Genomic DNA, 19,707 nt, shown 5'->3' with positions numbered 1-19,707 from the left:
CATTATAATAATCACTCATCCGACCAGTTTCTAAGCGTCATAAATATGACGATCTCTATATGACAAGACACAGTGCCCACACAATAGTGCCTTTGCACACCCACTATGATAATCGCCAGAATACCCTCAGGCCACCTACATTATCACTGGGATAGGAATAGCTCAATGCTAGAGGCCATTAACACCCTGTACAGCGTCTCCCCGTTTTATAATTTATGCTTATTCACAGAACACCCACTTTTTTTAAAGACTATACGTAACACGATTATGCAATTACCGGACACTGTTTATTAACACAGTGACCATATTGCTCCATCGCCTTGCGCCTCACAAGGACCCTTTACAGACCTTCCTGGTGCACAGAAATAATATAAATATGACACTTACAGTTTCCTAATAAAGTCTGTGGGGTCATTGTCCACACAGACTGATACTTTAGAAATAGTGCATTTTATTTGACAAACACAGCCATCCACACATGAGATGATGTGATATACACTGCCTGCCTTTTGCTTTCCATGCCGTTATGCGTGCTTCCAAGACGTAAAAAACATGCGTAGAAGGCCACCACTTGGAAACATGAACTTTCAGTACTGCTGAAAACCACTGTAGGCTAATTGTCTTCAATTAAGGTCACCAGGGGAGTATAAAAGCACACTCCCGTCCAAAACGTCTCTACGATGCGGGAGAGAGGGACACGCAGCAATTCTGCTTTAGACGGTTTCAACAGAGGTAAGTGTGCTTGCGATAGCTGTTCAGTCACCGTACGCATATCATTTATTTCCTTAGTCAACTTTTGGTCTTTTATTTACCTTCTGACTAAAACATTACGTCTTAGTCCTCTCGTATCCCCTGGAGTAAAACAAACTCTTTTTAAAGGTAATTGTCTCTTTCCTACTTGTTTACAATTCCAATTCCAAAATGCACAAATGTTTTCAAACAGTTTAGTAGTGATTTGATGCAACTGTGACTCTGTACTGAATTAATCTCCTTGGAGTAATGCACATCTCTTCCCTGCTGTTTACAACTTTTAAAGACAAAAACTCTAGAGTGTGCACATGTTTTTATTCAGTTTAGAAATTTCGCTTTTGAGCACTTGTAACCAGGTCATGTAATCTAATAATGCACACCTTGTGCATAGATTTGCAGATACCAGTCAGTACATGCAGGTTACCTAATGTTTTCTCCACTTAAGCACACACTACTTAGAATCATGCTGATAACGGTGAGTAGCAGAGGGCCCCCTTAATGTAACCCTGTCAATGGCAAATCTTTCACTTTTCTACCTTCTTGTTACTAAGTTACATATGCCTTTTAATTTGTACTGGTCATTACTAGTGATATCTTATAGTTTTGCATTAGTGTCTCACTGGGCGAATTGAGAATCAGCTCATTTTTAGTATGACACTGTGTATAATTTTGCGACTAACTTTTTTGATTTCTTTACAGTTATGGGCCAAAGTCTGTGCCTATAACAACGACTAGTCATGAGTAGTATGTACTCATTGATGAAGATTGTTGAGTGAATATAGTTACCTATATCCCATGTGGATTGCTCAAAACCTCAGACTCTCCACTTCCTAGGTCTTGACAAAGGCCCAAAGACCTGTAGGAGCCATTTCAGTTCGAAACATGTCAACCCTATTACTAGGTGTTGTGGACCAGTTACTTATCCACTGAACACCACCGCTTTATTTTATCCTTATCCTAATTTTTTCTGTTCAATAAAATTTGCCTGGATAGGAGATAATTTTACCTTCTCACGACTGTCATCATCCAGACAGGTTCCCTTCGGGTGGAGGTCTGTGGTTCTCTTGGAGAACAGAACACTCAAGTGACAGGCCCATTGATGACACTATCCACCAAACCACGTGAACGTAGATAATATACACCGCAAACTGTGAATGTGTGGTTGAGGGTCTCCGAGACCGCTTTCCTTGAGATTCTGGTATATCAATACTCGTGGTTCACCCCCTTTCTTTTTTTTTAAACAATTTTTATTAATAACAGAAAGCATCAGTACAAGGCAATGTGCATTCTGCATTGGCAAGGCAAGACAGAATCCAGACAGTGTTACACAAGTTATTCATGGTCAAAGATACATAACTCTTTTAACTCCGGGAGTCATTTCGTCTGTTATCAGTACAACATTTTTACATGATCGAGAATATGTGGAGACCGGAATTAGGTACAAGTACAGAGACCTCCTAGTGGTGGCTAATCGATGAGGGGGTCTCCCCAATCTCTCCCAGCCTGGTCATCAATGTTTGTCTCTTCCTCCTCAGTTCCACCGTGGGAGAGATGCAAACATCGCCCCTATATTTGTTCCACTTTCCCCATCTGTGGTACCATTTTTTGGGGCACCCTCGTCCCTTAAACACAGGTTTTTCAGCAATCATGGCATAGACCATATCATTAGCCCAATCCCTTACCCGTGGCAGCTCGTCCGCCCCCCAATTTTGATCTATATTGCGTTTGGCTATGGCCTATCCCATGGTAGCCCACAACTGTTCCGCCTGCGAAAGGTCAGTTGCCTCCCAGATATTGAGGAGGCAGAGTTTGGGGGATGTTTGAGTAGATTTGCCACATGCCTCGGTTAGTTGCCGGGTGAAATCTGTCTAATACCGTTGGATGTGAGGGCAGCCCCAGATTACTTGTATGAATGTGCCAGTCTGGTTGCATCGTCGGAGGCATAGTGGGTCTGGCCTCCTACCCAACTTAAATAATCATTTGACATCAAAATAAACTCTATGGAGCACCTTAAGCTGGACCAGTCGAAGTCGCAAAGGAATCGCCGCCTCCCTCCAGTCCTCATCCTCTATCTCCCCCATCTCCCCAAGATCACGCTTCCAGCCTGACCTTAGATTAAACATTGGGTCTGCTCGGTTATTCACAAATTTTTTATATGTCAGGGATATGGCTTTATGGTTCATTGGATCTAGCAATAACCGGTCTTCCTGCGGGAATTAGTCCGGCAGGGGGGTATCTCTGGGGTGGGCCGAGTCTATGGCATGACAAGGTGGTATTTAGTTTGAAGATCATTAAATGTGGCCTTTTTCCCCTTCACCCACAAATCCCCAACCCTAGAGATCCAGATTAAGTCCCATTTATCAAACCCTGGACAGGCGCTAAGGCATCCCAATATATCAGATTCTCACAACGGAGTCGCCTTAGTAAGCCAGTTATGCCACTAGCTTACTCTGGACTGTGTGCCACACCTCCACCATGCGAGCCGTGGGAGCGGACAACCATAAATTACGAGGATTCGTATAAAGAACCCTGTTATAGCCCCCTTCTCCCATAAGCCAATGGTCCGTTCTGAAATTAGGATCACCGTAGGTTCCAAGCACCCATCTGTTATTGGCCGTCAACTGCGATGCCTGATAATAAAGAGGGAGATCCGGCAGCCCTATACCTCCATCATATCACCTCATGGTAAGTTTGTTTATAGCAATCCGTGGAGGCCGACCCACCCCCCCCCTATCTGATCAACAAACTATTGTCTTCCGGAATCTGAATGATCCTCTGCTTCTTTCTCCTCCCCAATATTATCTGAAATGAACACTTGATATGAAACACTCCCTTGTGTCAGGCTAAAGTCACTTCATCTAATATATGTAACTCACCCCTACAGCAGATCTTTGAGTTCTAAGGACGGGGGGCAATATATTTTTTGTGATGACATATCTGCATTAACAGATGTGCCCCTGCAATATCTAGTTCTAATTCTAGATATTTCAAGTTAGTAGGGAAGCCATCTTAAGGTATGTACTGGGCAATGGTCAAAACAAGTTCCCCAGCTACATAATGGCTTCACTCAAACATATGGTGTTTGAAATCAAACAACTCATATTAATAAATCCACACTGATTCCAGTGATGGATTTATAATTACATGCACCCACACGGCGCTTTAGAGAAGTCCCTGAAATTTTGCCAACTACAAGTGTGCTGACAGACTGGTCTTAGCCAGCTGTCGCTACAGATGAGTTTCTGACCCCCCCAGGGGTGAGGACCTTTGCTCTCAGGCAGTCAGAAACAGAGCCTGCTCAAGCAGAGAGTGTTTACACCCCCTCCCACAGGATGACCAGCGAATTAGCATTCTAAGGGAGCTTCATTGAGCACACTGCCTTTGGTATGCAAATCTAGCTTCCTTCAGAGGTGAGGGGATGCCCACCCCCAAAATTAGCTATGCAGTAAGCATGTTGAACTGCCAGGCTGGGCACACCTCTAGAGTGACAAAGCCTTATGTGAACGCGACTTTTGAAATTCCACCATATTGTGTGTGATGAAATTAGTAATTCTGGGTGCGGGGTGATGCCCACTACCCAAAGGAAGTGGGTATCAAGGGGTTGTAGTGACCCCATGGGTAAGCAGCAAATTGGTTACTACCCCTCACTCCCCCACGCTCCAAATTGAATATTTTGGGGACCTCCTGATACCAGGATTTCAGATTTCTACAGACCAAAATGAGAAGTGGACAAAGAAAAGTCAGCTGACTCGAGAACCGAGGAGCACAAGTGACTTGGCGGCAACCCTGCCAGCCTGCTTGCCTCTCCCGGCCGTCGTGGAGCAACTGATTTGTCCTGCCACAGTCCAGACCTCAAGAAACCCGGAGGCCTGCCAGTGCTTCGCGAATTGCCAAAGGAACTCCCTTTGAGTAAATGAGCTACTCCACAGCAGCACCATGCATTAAAGAGTAAGATACACCGCTCTGCCGCCTAAGGGAGCTTTTGATGCAGCAGCTGCCCAGGAAGAGGTAGCAGTGCTCTTACAGGTCAAATACGTCCTCCCTCCAAGTGCGGGGACACCAGGACCAACCAGAGCCACACAGTACCAATCCCTGAGGTACTGGACCCCTTGCAGCAGCTAAGGCTTGTTGTGCCCAGACTGTACGCTGAGGAATACCGACCTGCATGTTGAGGAACTGCAGTGACAGTAAGACCCCCATCGAGAGTGACCCAGCTGTCCTGTTGCCCCTATGCACCAGAAACAAAGACCAAGAGTGAGTCTGATTGCTACTACCTGACACTTCATAGCACCTATACACCTGTGCTCCAGAGCCCGAGTCCGCTGGAGGTGACTGTGCCAACTGGGTCTCCAGATCCACAAGAGCTAAGCCCACCCTTGGGTTTGCTCAGAATGGGCTTCTAGTCGCTGCCTGCAGCCTCTTTCTGCAGGCCCTCTCCAATCGTGAGAGACCCCAGCACTGCATCTGACGCCAAAAATACCACTGCACCCCGAGCCCCACAGTCTGAGGAGATGTGGACCCAGGGTGTCCTTCTTGTGTGCCAGAGGATCTCAAGAGTGAAGCCCCTCCTGTGGATTCCCCCGGATTGGTCCCCCAACCCCTGCTTGCAGCCTCTTGTAACCAAACCATTTTCCTATTGAAGTGAATTGGACAACCAATGCCGTGACACACCTGTGCACCTGGACATCCCAGAGCCTCCAAGGTGACCTGTTGGTGTGGCCTTGGACCTTGCCCCATACTCACCTTAAGTCATGAAGGACAGTCCCATAAGTCGCTTTTAAGTGCCCGAATGCAATACATGTTTTTACTCCATATGATACAATTACTGATCCTGAAATTACACTGTGTCCATTTTTGAAAACTGTAATAATTCATAACCCAAAAAGTACTAGCCCAATTCCAATGATCTTGGTCTCTATTTAAAAGTATGTGTAATTTTTATACATTTGTTTTAGATTTCTTTGAGTGCGGCCTCACTTACTGCCTTTTTGTGTGTAATAAATGCTTAGCACTACCCTCTGAAATGGTCTAACTGCTCGCCCACGCTACCACAAAAGAGAGCATGTGGGGTGTCAAATTTTACCTCTGTAAATCCTTGGGATTCAAGCTAGCCTTGCTAATGAGGGGTGTTACCCCGAAACCGGTTCCGGGATGCTTGTTTCCGGTCCAGGGAAGACCTGGCTTGGCAGTTCGGGTTGGACTGTTCCCATGAGGAATGGGGTCAAGACTGATTTGCATATGTCTAGGTCTGAACTGGGGTGTCCAAGTGAGCTAAAGAATAATGATAGATTCAACCCAGATCTGTGACTGGGGATGAGTGTCTGAAAAGTTTCAGCACTCCATCCATCATCTCCTTGTGTTTGTTTTGTTCACCCTAAGTTGGCAGGGTATGCCCAGACGTGGGTCAGTTGCTCACTTGGCCACTGGATTTAGGGTAGCCTGGCTGATGAGGAGTGTTACCCCGAAACTGATCCCAGGATGCTTGTTTTCAGTCCAAGGAAGACTTGGCTTGGCAGTTCGGGCTGAGCTGTTCCCATGAGGAACATGGTCAAGATTGATTTGCGTATGGCTGGGTCTTAACTTGGGTGGCGAATTGTGCTAAAGAATGATAATGGATTCAACCCAGATCCATGACTGGGGGTGAGTGAAAAGTTTCAGCGCTCCGTCCATCATCTCCTTGTGTGTGATTCGTTTGGGGCTTGCCTGAACACTCTGCATTTTGGTGCACTATAAAGAGAGCCAGCTTCCTACACTATCATCTTTAGTATCTCTATTCTTCTTTCATACAGAATGTTAGTTGACTGCCAATTCATAGATAATGATTTTTAGTCCTCCATCAAATGCAAGTAGTTTCCTCCTTATCATGGGCATTCAATTATTTCTGAAGGATATGTTTGTGCCTCTCTCTGGTGCCTCCTTTGTGCTGACTTCATAAATGCCCTTTTCCCAGAAGCTGTTGCCATTGTTCATGTAGAGGTGGCTTTTCACACTTTAATTTGGCAGGTATGCTTGCTGCTAGGCATCTTGTGTGAGCACTCTCACCTTGCGGCTTTCAGGAACAAGGTGCCTCTCAGCTGAGTACCTGCTGGGGCACAGGGGCCTCAGTGTCATCCTCAGTGGCAAGGTATAATCACTAAAACCCAGCACTATACCCACATCTCATCCAGAATTGGTGGTCGACCACTTCCTGGGGCCATGGTGTAGGATTGAAACAGAGGGTACCAGTGGTGGCTGAAGTGACTGGTGTAGTGATTCCTTAAACGATCATGTCCTTCTGCTGATGATGGAAAGGGATAATTATAAAGCTGTTCAGGATGTGGCATTGAATTCAAAAGACCCATGTAATAACCAGGTTATTGGTTAGAGTCTCACCATTTTATATCAAGGGAGAGGGACCAGGAGTGGTTAGTTCCAGCATACAAGCTTTTTAATGAATGAGTACACTTGTCTGGTTAAAATAGTGAACGCTATTGCCAGTGGGTAGGTCTTGCGGTGGGTGCCATTCTGCATCCATTAGGCTAATTAGCATTCTCTGGGCCTTCACTTGCGGGGGCATTACCGATACCCTAATTGGGACGGTTTTACCTACTTAGAGGTACTAGATTTGCTACTATTTGGTTGAGTGATTGGTATTCTCCTCTTGAGAAAACACACCCAGTGATTAGATTATGGTAGTTTTTAGGTCCTAAAGAATTGCCACATGACCATTTTTTACAACAACCGACCAGAAACATGTTGACCTATTAAGACCAACTAAGGTATTTAGGACCATTATTCAATAGTATTCACCCTTTTAACCAAACAAGTGAACTTATTCATAAAAAAGTCTTGACTCTGATGATCACTTAGTCTATTTGAATACACTTTTCCTTTTCACATAATCACAACCTATCTACACTATTCGCCCACACACCTTCACTTCATCAAATGTCAGTTCTATAAAAAGATCTCCGGTAAAGTGTCCCCTTGTGGTTCCCCCTCGGGCTTTGCAGTGCCAGCCCGACATGCAGCGTGCTAATGATGAAGCGTGACACCCATGCAGGTGTCTGAGGGCACTTGCTCCTATTGGAGCTTATTCCCCCTCTGATAAACTGTGCCTATACACACTTATTCGACCATCTTTAAAAGGAACTGCATAATCGTGTTGGATCATAAGAGTGTCTCCATATACAAGTCTTGTAACTTCAGCAGGAAAGCCACTTTAGTTTCTTAAGTCTGCTAACCTCTCTGAGGTCTACCATGTCAGTTTTACCCAGGGTAGAATTAGATCTGTCATTTTGGTAATTAATTACGCTTTACAGCAGTGTTTGCCTCGTAAATATGGGAAATGTAGCTTAAAAGCAGAGCAATGATTCTGCAGTGCGACTTACTAATTAATGAAATTGCTAATACAACAGCATAATTAAAAGTGGAATATTTTTCTTCTCTACACTAGATACAGTACCCTGCAATGATTAGCCATTGAAGCAGTATTCAAACATTAGATATTTATTAATTTATTTATTGTTCATCTGTTTCTTCTTCTACAGACAGTTTCTGTGACAGAATCCAAAGAAAGTATACTTGGTGGGGTGCTAAAATCTCTCCTGCATAGTATGGCTTGCAATCAAAGTGCACTGTATTTGCAACATTGCTTTGCTACACAGAGGGCCCTGGTTTCTAAGGTGAGTAGTTATTGTTGAATATTATGCTATGAAGGCAATTTCTTTCAGGGTTTTGTTGACAATGTAATGTACATAAGACAACGGAACTGTGAACAAAGTAATGTGATGTTTGGTGATGTGTAGTCTTCGGTATCTATTATTTCTTCATGGAATATGTGCACTCCCTCAGGCATACTTATGTAAAAGTCAGATAAAGAAAACTATTTTGATTTACCAAGTCTTCTGTTCCAGGTGGTCACAAATGATTGCTGTTGTGATCTTGTTTTTAAGCTTTTGGATTCCATCTTTAAGTGGTTATCTACAAGTTATGTGTACGTCCACCCTGCTTTTTGACATTTCTGATCAAGACGGGCTCTTCAAGCAATGCTGGGCTGTCCTTTAAATCATTTTACTAAGGAGTGATAACTTTTGAATTCTGCAACTTTCCATGATCAGACTCAGGATTATCAGGATTACTCAGGACTAACATTTCACCTGACGTCAGGAGACCATTTGTTCCAGACATACTAATCATTGCAATATGGAAGCAAGGCATCTAATTAAAAAATGTATGCTTTGATTCAGAATTGACTGCTAGCTTATTCACATCATTTTAATGTGGAGCCAATACCCAACTCAAGAAATAATTAAAGTAATCACAAATAGGTTTCGCTAACAGCACAGCTTTACGTAAGTTTTGTTCAATTCCTTTTTTTTTTTTTTTTTTTATTACGAACCCAACACAGGCAGAGCCAGACAGAATCTATACAATACATATAAAGCAAAACATTACAGATTCATTAAAAAGAAAAGGAATAACAGAAATACTTCGTATAACATTAGAGCAAGCAGCTAGAATGGAGCGAACTAAAAGCCTTATATAGTCATAGGATTATGTTTAGATTTCCAATTAGTTATCGGAAGCCAGAGTGACTCCCCATGTTTCCTTGCTCTCGTTCCCTTTGTAGTATATATAGCCGTCTCTATGCTATAGATTGCAAGGAAACGGGATAGCCACATCTGGAAACTAGGAGCTTCTTGCTCCTTCCAGCGAGCTGCCAGAATGATTCTAAAGGCAGCGGTCCCAATATATAGTATTTTTTGCTCTGTTTTAGTCAATTTTAGAGTAGAATCGAATCCTAAAACAAAGAGTGTATCTGAATGTGGTACCCTATGCCCAAAAAGCTCTTCCCAAAAATTTGAAAGCATGTTCTTAATTAAAACAAGTGAGGGACAGCTACTAAACATGTGTATCAGGGTGGCGGGACCTTTCGAACATCTTGGGCAGATGTCATTCTCCCTTTTCCCCCATAGAAACAGCTTGGCGGGTGTATAATAGAGATTGAAAACTGTTTTATATATTTGGGCTTTTAAATTACTGGCCATAACCAAAAGTTGGCTCATCTCTAGTATCCTATCGATATCCACATCAGGATTATTTAATTTTGTAGCCCAGCTAGTTTCTGTTTTTTCCAAGTCATCCGACATATTAATTAGTAGTAGCCTTTAATATGCTCCTATTCTATTGTTTGTATTGTGAAGGGCTTCAATTATCTCTACTCTCCCCAAATAAATAGAGAGACGTTTTGCTCTTAAATACGCTATTACCTGCGCAAATTTAATGAAGTCGCCATTTGAGAGTAGATATTTCTGTTTTAGGTCGTTAAAAGTGGTTTCAAAATCGTTAATCAAGAAATCGCCAATTGTGATTATACCCATCCTTTCCCATTTTCTTGCTATCACATCATAGGATGGTGCACCAAGAGTACTATGTTTCCATAATAGCGTATACCTGTTAAGTTTCTTAAGTTGTATAAGTTTAACAACCCGTTCCCAGACTTTCCAAGCGCTAGACATAATTTCAACCTTGCATTTCTTTTTCATATACTTAGTGTCAATTGCCTGGAGGAAAAGCCCCTTTACTTCTTTACCAAGAACCAGCTCATATATTGAAGGAATGTAATCAATATCAACATGTGTAGTTCCATTGCTATTACAAAACATCGGAATTGAGAGTTTTAAGATCGAAGCCCAGTGGTAAAGCGTACAGTTTGGAACAGCAAGTCCCCCTCTTTCTATAGGAAGAGAGAGCAGTTTATGTGATCTCCTAATCTTTCCGTTCTGCCATAAAAATTTCGACATAAGTGAGTCGAGTGTTTTTAATATCCTTGACTCTACTACTAACGGTATTGCACGAAATAGATATAAACATCTGGGTAAGACATTCATTTTAAGGAAGTTAGCTCTTCCTATGATCGTGAGGTGTAAATTATTGACCCGATCTAGGTCTTGTTTAATCTTGGCAATGAGAGGGTCATAATTCTGAGCTACGATATGCTTGATGTCAGGGCTTAAAATGACTCCCAAATAGGTAGCTTTAGGACTCCTTCTTTGATCGTTACATACTGTATTGGCTGTAGCCAGTATAATAGTCTTTCCCCTATTCAGGGAGTAGCCTGAATATGAGCCAAACTCCAAAGTTATTGTTTCGATTTCACGCATGGCCACTACTGGATCAGCAGTGATAACCGCGATATCGTCCGCATAGGCTAATACTTTAGTCTCAAATGAATGACTCAGGATGGGGGTAATAAGTGTATGCTCTAAGAGTTTTAATATAAGCGGATTAAACTAAAGCGCAAATAACAGTGGTGAACAAGGACAGCCTTGTCTGGTACCACGCAATATATTAATCTGTCCAGATTCAGAACCCATAATTTGTAATTTTGCTTTGGGGGACGTATACATAGAATTCATAGCTTTTAAAAATTTGGGGCCAAAATTATTTCTTGCCATAACCGCCCAGAGAAATTTCCATGACACCCGGTCAAAGGCCTTCTCGGCATCCAGCAGGATCATTGACATCTGCCCTCCCCTAACAGCAGTGGCATCAAAGAGGGCTAGAGCTCTGCAGGTATGATCAGTAGTCCCTTTACCTGGGACAAAACCATGCTGCCAAGGGGAGACCAGATGTTCAATAACCCTGCTTAATCTACTGGCCATTACTTTAGCAAACAATTTGGAGTCCGAATTAATAAGGGATATGGGGCGATATGAAGTAAGAAGTACGGGTGATTTTCCTTTTTTAGGAAATACAACTATACTGGCTTCAGACCAAGATGCTGGAGAAACTCCGTTCCATTGTATGCCTAGAAAAAGATCAAGCAAAATTGGGGCTAGTTGTTCAGATAAAATTTTATACAGATCTATTGGAATTTTATCAGGCCCCGCTGCTTTTCCTGCTTGTAGTGCAGTAAGTGCTGTTAATACTTCTTCGATGGAGATTTCCCCTTCCAGATCTTCAAGAGTAGCCTCATCGAGAACTTTCTCTTCATTATCGTTATCCAAAAAGTTGTTAAGAAACACATTTATTTGGGTGTCGGTGGTAACTAAATCTTCAGTGTATAGGCTTTGATAGTATTGCTGAAATAGTTGTATTATATCAGTCGCTTTAGTAAATGTTTGACCACCCTCCTGAATTGAACTGATATTACTGGCAACATTTTTTTGCCGGGTGGTTAGAGCCAGTTGTCTGCCTACAGTAAAGTAGTTTTGTTCAATTCCAAAGCAAGCTTCAGTTCTACCTAAAGCTAATGCAAGAATAATACATGCAGTTTTCTCCCCTCAACAACGGTTATTTCTCCAATGCCTGTTTTACTTACATGCTGAGAAAAGCCTTATCCTTGACCTGCTCACATAGTATAGACACAAATCTGAGAGCAGGACAGGTTAATGTCCATAATCTGAGTTTCTGATAAAATTCCAATAGATCTGTATAAAATTTTATCTGAACAACTAGCCCCAATTTTGCTTGATCTTTTTCTAGGCATACAATGGAACGGACTTCTAATTGCTCAGCCAGTAAATACAATTATGCCAAATAGGCTATTTGACATGCATAACTGCTGTATGATTCTGAAATTGCACCTCAAAATGTGGGATAAAATGCCTGTGTTGTCCCTCATTTCAAGATGCACCGTCATATTTTTTGCAGTTTTCGTGCACGATTTGTACTAGACTGTTTCTGGCGAAATTCATGCTGTCAAATATCTGCAGGCTTTACAATTAGCACTGATTTGTAATTCCGATTTAAAGTGCATACAGGTTTGGCAAAACATATTGAGGCATAAAAAGCAAAGCATTTGATAAGGGATCCTATAGCGAATCTGACTTAGGAAGTTGTTCCCAAAGGCTTGCTTACTTGAAATTGCCCAAGCACTTCATATTTCAATGACTTTATTGTCCTGACTGAACATAAAATACAGCAGTGGTGCTGTGCATAAGGTCTTGAGGCCTCACTGACCTCTTCTTCAAAAGTGGGTTTAGTAGATTACAGTATCAGAATTGGAGAGCATTCTTTTTGACACAGTAAAAAAAACACCTTTGTTCGACCAAAAAAAGTGGAGTGGTATGAAATTACATTATTGTTGTCAGATATACATTCCTCAAAGAGACTAATTTGTTTAAAATGATTTTATTTGCACACGTAATATTATGTTTAGGTATTAGTTACAAAAAAACAATAATCTGGAAATAGGAATTTTTTAGTAGAGTATTTCTACTGTGATGTTGAATTTAAAAGTGAATTGAAACTGAGTCTGTTAGAAGCCAGAATTCAATACATTGTAATGTCTGCATGAAATGGCTTCCTGAGCCTATGAGTATGGCTTGAGATGTGCTGCCTTAAGAAGGTGACTCAAACATGGACAACCAAGTTTGTATTAATGGTTTTAGAACCAACGATGTGGAGGAATGCAGACAATGCTGTGTCTTTTATTAAAATAAATATTTGAGGTTTGCGTGCTAGTGTATTTATATATAAAAATTGAAATAGAAATACATAGGTGAATGCAACTTCGCTGTGCATTTATAGTTCGATGTATAATGACTGCACCCTTCAGCATATCTAACCACCCTAATACGTTTAATTTTCAGTTATTTCTGGACTTGGTAAGACAACCTTATAGAATGATGTATAGTGCCCAGATTGAAGTAAGAGGTGTGAAACAGTCTCAGATTATTTGGGTGTTGTCAAAGAATCACAATAAAAAAATGCAGGTTTTAGCAACACTAATAAATACATATAAAATACAATTTGAAACACACACAGGGATCTCATGACAGTTAAATGGAGCCTGATCCGTGGTCTCCACAGTGTGTTTCCGGGCTGAATGGCAGTTATCAGCTCTTATAGGCTGTGGAGTCAAATGAAGGTCATCTAACAATGGTGTACTGGACTCTGTCCTATAAAGGTCCAGGAAACAACATTCCAATCCTCATGAGAAATGCTTCAAATGTTACTTAGTTATTGAAAAAGCGGATGGCTCAGTGAGCATTACCCCCCTGACCCTGTCTCCCTCTAAATATCACTATTTACCAATTAGCTTTCTGAAATGTCTTTTTGGCCTTTTAAACATTCTCTAGGCCTTCCCAACTAGGTTTGTTTGTACTATACATGAAGTTTTCAAAACTTCCCTTAGTGAAACATGAAAATGTTGTATTCTATTACTGCCTTTTTTGAAGGCAGCATCTTCAAGAACTCAAAGTTGTCATGTGCTCATGCTGAAAGCCTTCAATCTAATTTAGTTCAATAAAAAAGTATCTACAGACTGATTTAAAGGTATTTAGTCTGTACTTAAATGTGTGTCAGCCTTTCTTTGCTCAGAAGTCGTAACTTATATTCAGCTTTGGGCGAGCAGAAATTAAATCCAAGACATTCAGACGTTCCGCTTGACTTCACTGAGAATAAAATTATGAGACTTGGAATTCACTCGTCCGTACCCTTAGTAGACCATACCACTGTGCTTGCATGGCTTAAAATAAGGAAATGTTTAATGCTAAAGAATTCACTTATAAGTGAGATGTTGAGCTGTACCATGCTGCTTTTGTTTAACTGATCTTTTATGATGCGATTTATATAAGACATTCCAATTTCTCATTGTGTCAAAAATGTGTTTTTATTCAGTATGCTACCAGAATTAACTTTTTTGTTACTGTGTAGTTTCCAGAGCTCCTGTTTGAAGAAGAAACAGAACAGTGTGCTGACCTATGTCTAAGACTGCTCCGACACTGCAGCAGTAGCATCAGTTCAATAAGATCACATGCCAGCGCCTCACTTTACCTCCTAATGAGACAAAACTTTGAAATTGGAAATGTATGTAGACCACTATTATTACAACTTTGATAGAAACAATGCCCATACTGTGCTATATTATGTCAAGTTCAACTGTACTTATGTTTTTTGAGTTAATGTTCCCCCTTTGTAGAATACTTTTGATTAGTCTTCAGAGGCTTCCAAATAAGAAGGCCACATTAGGTTTTCAAACTGTTTGTAAGTTGAAGATTTCACTATTTTTCAGTGCTTTTTTGATTTTTTGCATTAACAAGATGTACATTTAAAGAATACAGAACGCCCACACGCAGTTAATGAAGTGTAATATGAAAGAACAGTATGTGATGCTTTTCGGCCTTAAAGTGTTTAAAAAGTACACGTTTAAATGGCCATGCCAGAGTTTTCAGCTCAAGTTTCTCAGAGTTTCTGGTGCTTATGTGTACAACCTTGCATCTTGTATGGAGGCTTTTCTAATATCCATATCTGTCTAGTCCTTGTTGTCCTGCTTCAAGTTTTAAAGCATGTTACATTGGAAATATAATTATTTTATAGTTAGTTATATACGTCTGAGGAACTTACTTTTAGTAGAAACACTGAAAATACATTTTAATATGAAGAATGAATACATTTGAGAGTATAGGAGCCTTTTAACACTTGGCACTAGTTCTGGTTATTTGATTTTAAGTATCTCAAATGTTAAGTGCGACTAATTTACACATGTCATGCCTTCTTTCTGAAATCAAATGATCCTAATTATACAACACCTACAGTAAGTGTAAAACTAAATATAACCATCACAGATTCAGAGCAGCGGTTAAGAGGCTGACCTATGCTGTGCACAGGTATTTCTGCTGCAACCCATGGAGAGCCCTACATGAAGCCCCAACCATCATTTATTGTGCCACAAATTGCTGGCTGTTAGTGTCTTGCGCTTGCAATGGGATATGTTGGTTTACTAAAGCACCCATATGTTTTTATTCCTATGTGTGCTTGTGACCTAGGAGATCAATCATCTAAAATCTGGCAGACTCTGGAGCACTGAGATTACCGGGAAGCAATTTGTGGGCAATAAATTGTAACCTTGCTAATAACTCTATTTTTGCCATTATTTATAAATGGTCAGTAGATCTACTTTTGTATAAGCAGCAAAATGTTCTTAAACAGAAATTCAATATGCCCATTTACTTTATGATGCATGATTACTAGTTTGTATTTAGAAGAATGCATACTGAATTCACAATAAAGTGTTTTCTTGTTGATTCACTGTACAGAATTTTGCCAGAGTGAAAATGCAGGTGACTATGTCACTGTCATCCTTGGTGGGCACATCACAGACATTTAATGAAGAGTTTTTAAGGCGTTCGTTGAAGACCATTTTGACTTATGCTGAAGAAGATCTGGAGTTACGGGACACAACTTTTCCTGATCAGGTTACACATTCAAATGAATAGTTACCATTGTGTCTGTAAATAAAACGTGTCCATACTAATCTGTGCCAAATTAAATAATAGACCGACCATGTGAAAATGTGATATTAAACAACTGAATCAAGAGAAAACATATTTTTGTAACATTTAAAGATAATTGAAGTGGTTGGTTAGAGTATTGAGTATCTTTAATATTTTTTCCCTGCATGTTTTTGCAAGTATGCCTTATTGGAGTGTGGAGAAAGGATAGGACAGGCGGCTAAAAAGTTACAAATTACTATTCAAATTCTTTAACAGTCAATCTGATTTATTTAAAAAATGCAAAAATCTTGTATAGCTTACAGTAAAATAGATATTTGTTGAAAATAATTATGAATAACATTTATGACGTTTTACTAATCAATACTTACTTTAAGTGAAGACACTATGAATAGCACAATTTATCAATCAAAGGTTGTTTTTAAAATGTATGGCCATTTGAAAACTTTGACTTGTCTTATAGTTTGATTTTGCTAAATTTAATGATGAAATATCTAGCTTAGTGGAATTGTTCTTTGTTACTCATGACAAACATTTGATTACATTGACTAAACTTTCTATGGAACAGCTGAAGTGAAATCACCAAATTCTTCATAAAAGTTAGAAATTCTTTACTCTCCTTGTGGAAAATGTTACATATATGAGCAACTATTTGTGGACACAGGTCACTTGGATTTTCTTTTGATACTTAATTATTATTATTATTATTATTATTATTATTATTATTATTATTAGACATTAATTATTAATGGACATTTATTAAGCGCCTGGTTACGCCACTGGCGTGTCCCCGCGCTATGACAAGTGGAGTGACTGTCCCCCCTCCTCCCAACCAAGCTATCTACTGAAAAGGTGCGTTTTAAGTTTTTTCCTAAACTGGACTTCGGAGGGTTCAAGCCGAAGTTCCAGCGGAAAATTATTCCAACGCTTGGGAGCAAGGTATCTGAAGGATCTGCCTCCCATACGAGCTTTGAATATTCTTGGGACTTTTAACAGCCCGGTCTGCGAGGACCGAAGACTGCGTGCAGGCTCATAATGGGCTACTAGGCTCTGGAGCGGAAGAGGTGCTTTGCCGTTCAGGATACGATGACAGGTGGCAAGGGCCTTAAACTCCACTCTCCTCTCAATGGGGAGCCAGTGGAGCGCCCGCAAGGCTGGTTTGGCGGATGACCTCCTAGGGAGTCTAAGGACCAGCCGCGCTGCCGCGTTTTGAAGAACCTGCAGGCGGCCGATGACCCTGCCTGTGGCCCACAGATAGAGCAGGTTCCCATAATCAAGTCGGGAGGTGACCAAGGCATGCACCAGTGTCTGACGAGCAGAAATGGGAAGCAGATCTAATACTTTCCTAAGAGCTCTCAGAACACTGAAGCAAATCCCTGCCACCGGACCGACATGTGGGCCAAAGGTGAGGTCCTTATCCAGCCACACGCCAAGGTTCCTGGCCTCACGGCAGGGAGCAGGAACTTCCCCCAGACAGGGTGGCCACCACGCCGACGACCACGCAGACGGTGCACCCCCCACCACGAGCACCTCGGTCTTGCTCCCGTTTAACTTTAAACAGTTTGCAGACATCCAGGCAGCAAGGTCTTTCATGCAGTTCCTGAAGATGTCCGCCGCAAGTCCGGGCGCGCGCGATAGGCGTAGGACACCAAGCGGAGACCATACCCCTCCGCGATAGCCGCCAGGGGGGAGACGTAGATGTTGAATAGAGTTGGGCTCAGGGACGAACCCTGAGGTACGCCCTGGCCCAACTCAATCTCCCTGAAGTAGCAATCACCTACTCTGACTTGAAAGCACCTCTCAGAGAGGAAGGACTTGATCCAACCAAGCGCAGCTCCTGTCACCCCTCCTCCATTCAGACACTGTAGCAAGGTGGAGTGTGCTACAGTGTCGAAGGCTGCGCTTAAGTCTAGTAGGATCAATGCCATCGTTTGGCCCTCGTCTACTCCCTGTCTGAGTGCTTCCACCGCCACGAGGAGAGCAGACTCCGTCGAGTGACGGGGGCGGAAGCCAAATTGCGAGTCGTGGAGTAGCGAAGCCGTCTCCACGAACTGCATAAGCTGTATGTTGGCTATTTTTTCCGCCACCTTCGCCATATAGGGAAGGAGGGAAATAGGACGGAGGTTATCCAGCTTTTCGAAGCTAACGTTGGTCTTCTTTTGCAGAGGAAGTACCACTGCCTGTTTCCAGGCCTTCGGGACCACCTGAGACTCAAAGGAGATGTCCAGCAGCTGACGCACATAGGGCTCTAGTACTGGCAAGCTGTCCTTTAGCCGGCTGGGAGTGGTCGGATCTCTAGTCTATTAACCTCTCCACATAGCCTGATCAGTTTTGTTCTACTGTCTAATGAGCATTCAGATCTCTATAATAATATGCGACATGCCTTTCTGACTTCAAGTTTCTTTCTACCAAGAAAAATGTAATCATATGTCCTCCTCATTTTGCCATATTTCCGTACTTGTTCTGAGTTTGCCAGAGGCATCTGGCCTAAGATCAACCTTAATGGCTAACTGGTCCATCAAGCTACTTGTATTGTCTCTACCCTAATGCATTATAGGAATCTTGAAAAGACCTGAGGTGAGAAGTAAATAGCAGCTCATATTTTATCACCATTCGCTTATTATTCATCCCAGTGGTTAAAAGCTACAATGGTCCCTAATTTGAAATAAGCAAAAGTGGTCTCGGTGTGTTACAGGCCGATCTCCATAATAATTATATCCACATAACAGTTTGGCTAGTTCTCATAACAGTTTGGCTAGTTCTCATATCTTTTCATTCTTGACCGAACAGGAGGGGATGCGTTCTAATGTGTAATTTGGATCGCCACAAGTCACATGACAGTGGGGTAGAGTTTAGATCTTAATTTCATTATTAATAAAAAATTAAAAGGACAATGTTGGTGCATTATGCATGGCCTCTGTGATCTGCTATCACTGCACCACTTTGGAAATCTTTCAAACGATCAGAAATCTGTTTAGGTTATATAGCAACTAGAAGAGTACGTTATTTTCAGTCAGTGACAGTATTTTTGATGGATACATTTGTCCTTTCAAAGAATGCCCATCGTATGCACTCAATCCTTGACGCTGGGATTGGCGTGCAGTTAACTTCTGTTCTTTGTTGGCTCAACCATCTTCGGGCTTCAGTAGCTCAGGGCAATGAGGCTGGAACTGATTTAAAGGGGTACAGACCTGTGCATTTATAGACCAACAAAGTTAAGTGCATTATTATTTGGCACCATGCTCAGTGATAAATCCTTGTGGCAGAACAGCAATGTTTACTTACCTCTAGCATGTAGTGTAATGCCATAAGCAAAGCAAAATCAAACCTGTTTTAAAAACAATGCAGTCCATGCAAATATCTTGATACAGTTATTCTTCACAAAGGTGCAGTCCAACCATGTTATTGTAGTACTTGTAGCTAGAGTCCTTACTGTGTGCATTTCTTGGGATTAGCTTATGGGATAGTCTTCCTGATCTGTTGTATTTTCTGGGATTTAGGTTTCTCTAAATCGCATTTATAATGCCTGTTTACCTAACTCTCGCTTTCAGTCTATAAATGGGCCTTGTGTAGAAGAATTATGTCGTAGTTTTCCTATGCAGCCAATGCAATAGATCCCTCTGATTCTTGGGCAATTTAAGCCCCTGAATATCTAGACCTGTATCCAATCTCTAAACTTAACATTCTGTTCTGGTGAACTGAAGGGTCCTTCCAGATCTAAGATTCATGCTTCAAC

General features: G+C 41.5%; 1 protein-coding gene across 11 annotated transcripts in view; it reads left to right on the top strand.

Annotated features, from left to right (window-relative positions):
• Window positions 1-19,707, top strand: part of DOCK7 (dedicator of cytokinesis 7) — an 864,306-nt gene that overhangs the window by 671,218 nt on the left and 173,381 nt on the right. For all 11 annotated transcript variants that reach the window (XM_086953476.1, XM_086953469.1, XM_086953439.1 and 8 more), the window contains 3 exons: window positions 8,280-8,414; window positions 14,395-14,547; window positions 15,777-15,935. In XM_086953476.1, the coding sequence (XP_086809602.1) occupies window positions 8,280-8,414; window positions 14,395-14,547; window positions 15,777-15,935 (447 nt within the window). The remainder of the gene's footprint in view (window positions 1-8,279; window positions 8,415-14,394; window positions 14,548-15,776; window positions 15,936-19,707) is intronic.

Source organism: Lissotriton vulgaris, chromosome 1_1 (assembly GCF_964263255.1).
Source record: "Lissotriton vulgaris chromosome 1_1, aLisVul1.2, whole genome shotgun sequence".
In the NCBI taxonomy this organism is placed as follows: domain Eukaryota; kingdom Metazoa; phylum Chordata; class Amphibia; order Caudata; family Salamandridae; genus Lissotriton; species Lissotriton vulgaris.
Note: the sequence above shows the minus strand (reverse complement) of the source record. Positions and strands in the feature narration are given on the sequence as shown.